Source organism: Gavialis gangeticus, unplaced genomic scaffold (genome assembly GCF_001723915.1).
Source record: "Gavialis gangeticus isolate Ggan-Ray unplaced genomic scaffold, GavGan_comp1, whole genome shotgun sequence".
Lineage (NCBI taxonomy): Eukaryota > Metazoa > Chordata > Crocodylia > Gavialidae > Gavialis > Gavialis gangeticus.
The window spans coordinates 78,826,878-78,837,254 of NW_017728992.1; the positions used below are offsets into that span (position 1 = coordinate 78,826,878).

At 40.4% G+C, this 10,377-nt stretch overlaps 1 protein-coding gene across 2 annotated transcripts in view; it reads left to right on the forward strand.

Annotated features, from left to right (window-relative positions):
* Window positions 1-10,377, forward strand: part of RTTN (rotatin) — a 181,680-nt gene that overhangs the window by 502 nt on the left and 170,801 nt on the right. For both annotated transcript variants that reach the window (XM_019524619.1, XM_019524626.1), the window contains exons 2-7: window positions 753-940; window positions 2,064-2,262; window positions 5,552-5,641; window positions 6,726-6,816; window positions 8,216-8,330; window positions 8,924-9,074. In XM_019524619.1, the coding sequence (XP_019380164.1) occupies window positions 753-940; window positions 2,064-2,262; window positions 5,552-5,641; window positions 6,726-6,816; window positions 8,216-8,330; window positions 8,924-9,074 (834 nt within the window). The remainder of the gene's footprint in view (window positions 1-752; window positions 941-2,063; window positions 2,263-5,551; window positions 5,642-6,725; window positions 6,817-8,215; window positions 8,331-8,923; window positions 9,075-10,377) is intronic.

A 10,377-nucleotide genomic window follows, 5' to 3' on the forward strand; every position in this document is an offset into this window, starting at 1 on the left:
GGGGGCAGTGTTAGACCTTGCGTGAAGTGGCCCAGCCTTGAGGTGCTGGTAGCACCGTGTCAGGTGCATTCTTCTGTGGGTGCTCCTGTCTTAAGTGACGTGCCCAAGTTGTGTTCTTCTGGAGCTTAGGAAGAAGCAGGGAGGCTCCTTGTTACAATAAAGGCTTAATGGGAACAGCTAACCCCTGACCCAAGATGGTCCACTGATCACTTCTCATGGATGACAGCACTCTTTAGTGAGGGAATTTGCGCTTACGACTATATCCCACTTTTGGTGGGGGGGCACTTGATACACACTTAGTTACAAAAAGAACCGAAGCCAAGCAGAAATGCTGGTAAGCCTATTTGTTTAGACCAAACTATGTCAAAGGTCTGGTGTGCTCAGTGGAACTGAGGCACGTCCAGGTGGAATTTGACAGATGGTCTTGATTCCCACTAAGGAGACCACTAGATGTCTCCACTCAGGACGAACAAGCAGTACGTGCCCTAGCCTGGACAGTGCCTTGGACCTCTGGGTCTGATCTCCAGACTTCCTGCTGGGGGAAAAGAGCAGGTACAGGTCTTGAAGCCTGATGTCATAGTTCTGTCTCCGACGGTCTTTTATCTATTTGTCTCTCTCACAAAGTGCAACATGTAACTTTGCCCTGAGTTGCCCCATAAGAGCATTCAATGGAGTGAGACGGTAGGAGGGACCGTTCTCAGCTGGCTTAATCCATGGGTGCTCCTTTGTCTTGTTTTTTGTTTGTTTTTAAGGTCATCCACTGGCTGAGATCAGAGAGAGAAGCCTGAAGAATATCTTGTGCAAATTAGATCACCAGCTGATTTCGTATGCTGACCTAGTTCAAGAAAAACTGCTCTTCCTCCATCTGCTGGAATGGTTCAATTTTCCTCTAGTCCCAATGAAAGAGGAGGTGTTAAACTTGCTGAGCAACTTGGTGAAGGTATAAAATCCTAGACAAGGGATCAGCAGCGTTTTTGGACAGAATGCCAAAAACATCCACAACCTCAACTTGTAAAATGTTGATGTGCCTGGGCCGGTTGGTGGGGGAGCCACGAGGGGTCTGATCTTTGTTGTGGCGGTGTAGCGCTGGCCCCTTTCCTGAGGTGTGCGTGCCACTCTGGCATACATGCTGGGGGTTGCCTACCCCTGTCCTAGACTGTATTTTAAATCTGTAGTCTGGGGATTGAAATTGTGCAAGGCACTTACTCAAAGTTAATGCAAGCAATTCTCATTAAGTGCAGAGAACCCAGGTCATTTGCAGTTAGGGCTGTGATAGTGGCACCCCTGAACCTGATGGGCTTCTGTTATTTCAGGGCTTCCAGCAGGAACCTATTGCTTTCCGTTCACTATTGTTGGAGACAATTATCATTCAGTGAAACAATCCAATTATATTTCAAATCTGTGAATGGGTCTGAAAGATACTGTGGCTTGTACACTTCGCCAATATGCAAATAATTGATGTTTATTACAGTACAAATTGGCAAAAAAAGAACAAATGGCACCTGGATCATATTACAAAATTGTACTCTAATCTGGAGTGATTTTAGTTGCTTTTAAATATTCATTTCTAATATTTGAATTAAATGAAACACACGCACATGCATACACACGCAAGACACTCAGTGCTTTTTAACCAGATCGTAGAAGCATAGCTAGGTAAGTGACTTGCCAGAGAACACATTGGTAGCTAGTGACAGGTGGAAAAAGGACTCTGGGAAACTGATTCCAAGTCCAGTGCCTTGTTTACCGACTCCTACTGCTTAGCTGAAAGTAGGTATAAATATGGTGAGCAATGAGAATGCAGTGGTTAAAATATCTGCTCTTGACTTGCAGATATTTGTCACTTTGGCTACACTGCTGCTGAAAAGGGGACACATTTTCTAATATACTTGTCTCAAAGGAGGTAAGAAGACTTGCCTCTGAAGAACAGTCACAGGTATTAATGACAGAATTGCAACTACAGGTCTCAGACTCTCCCAGACTTGTGCTTTGATCAGTAGACAGCTTGTTTATGTACAGACATTTCGGGCTTATGTTAACTGACAGCCCTGTTTCTAATTTAGCATCCATCTGCTATCCAGCAATTGATTGGAATTGGTGCAGTGGAGTTCTTCTCTCAACTCCGTCCTAATGTGGATTCAAATCTGCAGGCTGTAATTGATGGGATCCTGGATGGACTCTTTCGACTTCCTTCAGAAATTCCTTCCAGTTATCCAGAGGTGTCTTATCAAAATCAGCCCTTGCCTTCAGCAGAACAACCAGGTAATTTTATATCTTCAGGAAACTTGCTTGTCTTCAATTAAAACAAAAAAGGAAGAGATTCCAGGTTGCAGAAAGCCTGTTTGATCAGAAAGAAAGGGCAGTTATGCTTTAGTGAAGTTTAGTGAGTTGCATTCTGAGGGGGGCTGTGCATGGAAAGAGAACCTAAGCTTAGTGAAGTCACTCACTACTTTTTTAAAGATTTTCTAGGTTGAAAATCTCAATTTGATTTCATGTTTTCATTTGACATCTGTTGATGTTTAAGTGTGAATAATATATGTAGCTAGAAAACTAGCACTTGTGTGGTGAGGGGAGGGATGTCAAAGGACTGGGCCCCTCTTGTAGATTTTGACTAGTCTGTTACTTTTTTACTGAACTGTGGTAGCATTGGCTTTTGATTTGTTGTGACATTTAATTTAGTAAAATACTGATGCTGTTCTAGGATGAGTATCATATACTTTTGTTTAGTTTAGCTTGGCCTATTTTCTGTCAAGGTTTAGGTAAATTTATGCTATAGTAAAGTATGTAAAGCATGAGCAAAGATAGTGATAGTTTGATTGCTGTCAAACTTCTAAAGTCTTCAGTCTTTGGTTGTGGTGATTATCGTTACATGCATTAGACACTGGCCATTTAAATTTCATTTAGTAGACTTACCTTCTTTCTCTCTTTTTTTTGTTCCCTCCTCCCTGCTGTTAATTCTCTGGGCACAATTCTTTCAGACAACAGGCTTTCTAATCAGTTGGACTCCCCTCCTGCTGATGGAATTGAGGAAAATGGTTGGCATTTTGTAGCCTTTCTGGCCCTAGTACCCTCTGCATAGAGCATGCTTCTTGGAATTATACAGAAACCAATATTAGGGCACAGGCTGAGGTTACAGAATTTAATTTTTTAGACCTTGGACAGATTCTTATTTTCCCCAACTAGAAAATTTCTACTGGGCACATCTACACAGTCATTAAAGTGCCATTGTAAATATGCATTAAGTTCAGTACTTGGATAATGAGGTACTAAATCAAGATGCAGTAACTCACACTACTGCATAGTAGCACCACCACGTGTTTTTTCGTGCAGTAGCGTATTAGCATGGGTTTTGCCCGGCACACTACTGCACAGTGTTATTAGGCACCTGTGCAGTTAGTGACTTGTGTAGACGCACCCATTGTGTCCTAAAAAATACAGTGAACTTCTTCTTTTCCTTATTGTTAAACTGTAATCAATCAAATAACTTTCCTTAAATGTCACAATGCCTATGTTTTATAATAAGTGCTAGTTTTAATATAAAGTATATGTTGGATTTGTGCTAGGTTTTTTTATGTTATTAGTGCTATGATTTCCTCTTCTCAAAATAGTTAGGAGATTTTTAATTATAGAGAAAGTTTAAAATCAAGCTATTAACATAGAAACGGTTGGTGTAAATGATGTAGGTGACTGTTCTTTCAAGGATACATCAATGTAGTAAATGGTCTAGTTCTACCAAATGGGTTCTAAAAATATCACTGTATTTACTCAAATCCACAATGAAGTTTTTTTTTCCCCCCCATCAACATAGAGGAGGGGAAAAAAGGCCTTGTCTTGGATTTGAGTATTGGAACAGGGCAGGCAGCTGCTGCGGCTACTTCTACCTGATTGGGCTGGGGCCAGGGCTGCTGCTGTGTTTGCCCCGGAGCTGGAGCCAGAGCCCCCCAGAAGGCAAGTATTGGGTAGGTACTAGAAAGGAGATAGGTGGTGGGGGGTCAGACACAGGCATGGAGGGGGCATGTGGCATGGGAGTCAGGAATAGGTAGGGGCGGCATGCACTGGGGGCAGACCCTGGCCTGGTGGGGTAAGGGGGGAGAAGGCTGGCACTGGGGGTGCAGACAGCAGGGGGACGTGACAGGGGAACTGGTGAGTAAGAGGTAGGGAGACAGGCACTAGGAGGAAAAAGGAGAGGAGGCAGCTAGCGGAGGTAGGGGCTGGGAGTCTAGCTATGTGTTAGGGTTGTAAACGTCAATTTAAAAAGCATCCATTTAACCTGTTGTTGTAATTACAGTAGTTAAACAATTAATTGGTATGGCACCCCCAGAGTGGGAGGTGGAGGGGAGGGAAGAGTGGGGACTAGTACCTAATAGCTAGGGTGTGCAGACCCTGGTGCAGCCTTTCTGCTGCTTGCTGTGAGCAGTCTGGGATCTGTGGCGAACAGTCAGAGCCTGGCTGCTCTTGACAAATGGTGGGGAAGCTGCAAGCAGCTGCACTGGAGTCTGGAATGTAGCTATAGGTACTAGACCTCCCTCCCACCCGCCCTGCTGCCTCCTCTTCCCCAGCTGCTTTTCCCACCACAATGGTGGGGAGAGCGAATTCAAGATGACTTTCCAGTAATTTAATTTTTTTCATGGAAAATTTATAGATGTGATTTATATAATTATTGGGTTGTTGTCTTGAATTTGAAGTCATCTTGGATTTGAGGAATACGGTAATTATGACATTTACTAGGGTAGAGAGAGAGGTTAATTATGTGAGGCAGAAGCAGGGTAGATGTGCTTAAGCTTCTCTGATTGAGGCTAGATACAGACATTCGAAAAGCCTGAGGTGGAATCAGTCCAAGTTACAGTTTTCTGTAAGCAGCATAGTTTAGATTGGTAGCAAACAGAACTCACGTTCTCTCTTTGGACGGGGTGGGGGCCAGGGCAAATCTTAAATTGGGTTCCACCATTTTTAAATCAGTCTGTGTGGGCCAAACATTTATTCTGCTATGGGTACAGACTAGTTTTGTGCGCCAAACTTCTGTTATGAGTATAGACTGGTTTCCAATCACTTATACTAGTAAAAGTGTAATGTCTGTGCCTGTCCTCAGTCTATAAAATGCATGTTTGCTAGATTTTTATGGTTATGTAGTTTTTGTACATTTCATAAATGTAATATTACATGCTTCTTATCCATTGTTGAGCTGATTTGGTAACTTAAATTTACTAACCATAAAGTACCATTCTAAGTGGAAACTCGTACTTGCAACAATAGTAAACAGATATTTTTGGCTATATGAGTTGGGTAGATGGAGAAATATTTATTTTCAATTTTGGTTTTTCTTTTTTCTTCCATTACCTCCGTGTGTGGTCCGTTTTAATATATATGCAGAATACAAAACAGCAGAGAAATAGACTTTTTAGAAAATACAAATTGGTAGAACTCGGAGGCAATGATCTCTCAAACTGCTTTTAACTTTACTGTGAAGATGGGTTGGATTATTTGGTATTTTAGGAAATACAGAAAAATACAATATTTGCACTCAATGAAAATGCGGTCTCTCTCTTTTTAGTTTTACCCCAAGAAGAAAAAATCACTGGGTATTTTCAACAAAACAGAAGCCGTTTGCAACAGCTGGAAGTACCTGCCAAAAGATCAGCTGGTATGCATTGCTTTAGAAATGTTAGGTAATATGTCTGTAATCCGCAAGGCATTCTTAAATTTCATATATGTTTTTACCCCATGGCATTATTAGACCATCTTTTCCCTACAAACAGTTTACAAATACTGGTGTCCTAGGAAGTCTAAATTACCTCACTTGATGTAGAGCAGTAGTAATTAAAAAATTAATATTGTAATGGTTTGCTTGGGGAGGGAAATCCCTTGAATCCCATTTCATAAACAACTTAAATGCCATTTTCTATTAAGAAATTTAAATTGAAAATTGCAAAGTCTTTTCTGAAAATGGGATTTGGGGACTGAAATAAGATCGAGCATTATGCTGTTTATGCATCTGGTAGTGCTGCGAGACGGTAAGAGGTTTAAATATGGAAGCATGGCAGAAATTTTACTTTGAGAGCATTTGTCCTATTAACCATCTAGGATGGTTAGGATGTTGAAAAGAAGTCCGTAATGTAATGAAAAATTCAGTGTCTACCTTTTTTTAAATGCTACCTCCAATATTATGTCGAGATAAAAATCAGATTTTACAAGTTAAACTTGAATTTTTCGTACTTCTACTAGCAAATCACTGTTTAACAAGTTATTAGCCTTCATTGGGAATGCAACACTCTAACTGAAAAATTAATTTAAAAATAGCTTTACAATTCTAATAAGATGGCACCAGCTGAATTAAAAAAATAATTTGTGTATTTTCTCCTCAGAATTTTAATGTATTGGAATGTACTTGCTTTGGTAGAAGAGCAAGATTATAGGTTGATGGTAGGTGATTCGATTAGTGTAGACTGGAAGCAAAGGAAATACTGCTTCACTAATGCTGTGCCATTTTACTAAAATATTTTTTTTTATTCCTGAACTACTGAAACTTGTTTTCCAATATGGATGGACCCTAAATTTCTCTTGTTCTGCTAAAGTCTTATCAGCTGTCCAGATGGATAAGTGTAAAACACATTTTATAATTAGATTTTTTTTCAGCAGTGAGGGAGATGCTGTAACATTAACTCTAATAAAGAAAAATACACTGCAGTTCTGTGCACCTTTCAGCTTTTACTATTTTTTTTTAACAGTAAATAAGGCAGTAAAGTGTTTGAAGTTTTCCACGTTTCCTTGGCTAATGTTGACCACAACAGATAGGCATGTTCTTTCGTCAAATGAAAGGTACAGTGATTGGAGATTTTATATTTTAATTTGTGTTACGTGGGGGTTTTTTGGTTTGTAGCCATCCAAAGTTTCTGTCGGAGCAGTTAAAGAGCTTCAACAACTGCAACTACTGTGAATATTTTTTTTATTTGAGTTTAGTAATTATGAAAGCTGTGCCAAAGACTGACAGAGCAGGTACAGTATTAGCTTCCCAGTCTTCTCTCAACTGTATCCCAGACTGTTGCGTCTGAGTGACAAACTAGTGATTCAGTCTTTAGTGTAAATTGTGATGTCAGCCAACACAGTTAGTTGGTCAGTTTTGTGGTATGAACATTTCTTTATTACAGCCGGGAATGAGATTTTTACCTGACTTTGCATAGTCTATCAAAGTCCTGTTAGTAACTTGGCTAAACATGAACTGGTAAATTGTAAGTAATGCATCTCATTATCAGTTCCTTGTTGGGAAAGCCCATTGTCTGCTGCTGTCAGTGGCACATGGCTGCTTGGGGGCCAGGGCTGAAAATAGCTGCACTGGGGTGTGCGGAGCCATGGTCCAGCTCTTTTCTGCTAGCAGATGCACACGTCTCAGGGCAGATGGCAGGGAAGAAGTGAGGAGCCCAACCCTTCTTATGGCAGCGCAGCCCTGGCCACTTCCCTGTTGTCCACCCCAGGTGTGTTTGCGCCTGCCGCTGGCAACGAGCTAGGCTGGAGCTGCATGCATGGCAGGCAGAGTGATGGGGATCCAGAATCAGATCCTGTCACACCTTATTCCCAGTGCAGGGGAAGCCTGGAGTCACAGTCCTGGGCTCCTGTACTGGCGAGTAGCAAGCTCCTGTGGCTGGGAGCCCTGTTAACTGATGGGTCTCCCAGCTATAGGTGTGTATCTTGTGCCCCTGTGGCTGAGAGCCCCATCAGCTGACAGGGTTCCTAGCTGCCCTGCTGGTTTGCCCTTAGTGGCTAGGAGTCGCAGCCTGGCTACATGCTCATTTAATGACAAGATATGAACCAGCCACAAAGTTATTACACAGAAAGCGTCTTATAACTTTTGTGAATTATTCCTTGTTTATCCCTTCATTAATTACATTAAGGTGTCATTTGGTAACAATTTAAGAGGTAATTAGCTGGTTAATCATGTCTTAAGTGCAATGTGTGCCGGGGGTCGCAGATTAATTTCTTCTCCAGAAACCCATTTTCAGGTTTGGTGTGACAACAGTGCCATTTATTTTAGTGTAACATTGTTTCTCTTTTCGTCCACAAAAGTAGCTCATGTGGGAAAGAACCCTTCTTTGGGAATGGGTGGCAGTAGTGCAGTTGCAGAAATTCTTCAGTTCAGATTTGAGTGGAGGTTTGTGTATACAGACTTGCAATGTTCTAGTGTTTTTCTTCCTTTTTACTGAATTTCAACTTTAACTTTTAGCTCTTTGAGAAGCAGTAACCACAATTTAATTTGGAGTACATGTGAGCTTCTTCAGGATGTTATTATGCAAGATTTCCCTGCTGAGATCTTTCTTCAGAGACCAAAGATTGTTCAGGTTAGAGCTACTATCAATTAAAACCCTATCAGATTGTAAAATGACTTCTCTGAAGTTAGACCTTATGTAAATTATCCTGCTTAACAACTGTGCATTTCTTCATACAGGGGTGTCTAAAACTATCATATTAAAAAAGGAAATTGTTATATGGAGCATTTGAGAGTAGATTTGCATTTTAATTTTATTGTAATTACCTGTTTAACTACTGGCAACACACAATGCTATGAAGTGAAGGCTGAGTTTTTTATTTGTTTTGTTTTTGGAGTTTTTTTGCACATCCATTTAGCTGAAATGTGCTACATTTCAGTTCCCGTAATAGCTGCTCATAGGTTGTCAGTAGAGGGTTGTTTGAAAATGGTGTAAAGCAGCTCTTCTCTTGGGTCTAATAATAGTTCCTTCGTTGAACAAAGAGTTCTTAACCACAATTCAATATGATCTGTAAACACTTGTTCAAAAGTCATTTTCTTTTTATGTACAGTTCAGAACTAACCATAGTATGCCAGTCTGTGGGAGGTGTAATGACATCTAGGTTGATGACTGGATTGAACTGTTGAATTAGATTGAACTGAACTGTTAACACTTTTGTTTTGTAGAGCCTTCTGTCTTTGCTAAAGTTAGCTTTTGGAAGAGATGGAAAACACCATTTAGCCTTGCAGGCTGTATCGTGTCTGCAGCAGTTATGTATCTTTTTAAGAAACAGGCTCAACTTTCACAGAGATCCAAGTTTTTTCTCCAGTGAACAAGGTGCGTGTTTATAAATGTTGTTTGGAGACCGTGATGGAACTTCCTGACGATAATTCTTTGGTATGTTTGAAGATCTCATCCTGTAGGAACGTAAATCATAGATCATTGCATTGCGCAACAGAAGCGATGAAACTTGAATCTTGTGTGTAATCTGCATATGTTGCACATTAAATAAAATCATTTAGGGTTTAAAAAAATATTTGGGATTATTTCCTGTGGCCTCCCACTTATAACCAGGTGCAGTAATTACCCTGAATCCAACTGTGTAGGATTCAAGGAAAAGGAATAGTAAAATGATCTTTTAAGAATAGCCTAATTGTCTCTTAAATATAGGAATGGTCATCACTTTAAAGTCTGTTCTAGAAGTATTATGGAATAATATCCCATTAAATGTTTTCTTTCTGTCTCTCTCTCTCTCTTTCCTTTTTATTTAATTTTTTTTCTTTCTCTTGTGACCTTCCACAGATAATGGCCCATGGAAGACTGACAGGTTTAGTAGGCTCCATATTCGAATTCTACTCCTTGAAATTGATGGAACATCCTTAAGTTCCATTAAATTTAGAGAAGAAAACATGTAAAATTGGGAATTTAATGGATGAACAGCCATGGTGGTGTTTGCTAAGTTAGGTGTTCTGTATCTGTCCTCATTGCAAGGGCATATAATAATTATTATTTCAAAGAGCATTTCCTGTTTCCTGTCTGTTTTCACCTACTCCTGTAAACTGCTCTTTGAAATTCTAAAACTGATCTCTGGCTTTTCAAAGATAAAAAAGAAAAGTAGGGCAGTGACTAGCTAGGGAGGAACCACAGCTACATTCTTAGCTTTTCAAATACTTAGCTACAGCATGCATGCTCACTTTGTGTCAGGAAGTTTTAGGAAGCATTTTTTTCCTACCCTCTGCCTAAAACTTGTTGTGTCCCCGTTGGGGTATTGCTGCTGTGTTCCATCCACTACTAGGCTCCAAGAACAAAGTGTGATCTACCAAGTTTTATTTTCCAAGTTACATTTGACATCCAGGTTTTAAGAAATTGAGATCCATTGACTTGCTCATGCAGAGCTGGGTTATTTTCTGACTTGGGTGTATGTAACTTGGAAGCAAGTGCTCTGGGAATTTCAACAGACAGGTTCTGTCATCGTGCAGCTGCATAACTAAAGTGCAAGCATGTTCTACTATGGCTGTCAAGAAAAAGGAAAGACCCTAGGTATGGTAGCGTATAAAAGGTTACATCTCAAAGTGAAACGATAGTAGTGCTTATTTGGATCCTTGTGTTGGGTGGGAGCAGAACTGGCTTTAGGGAAAAT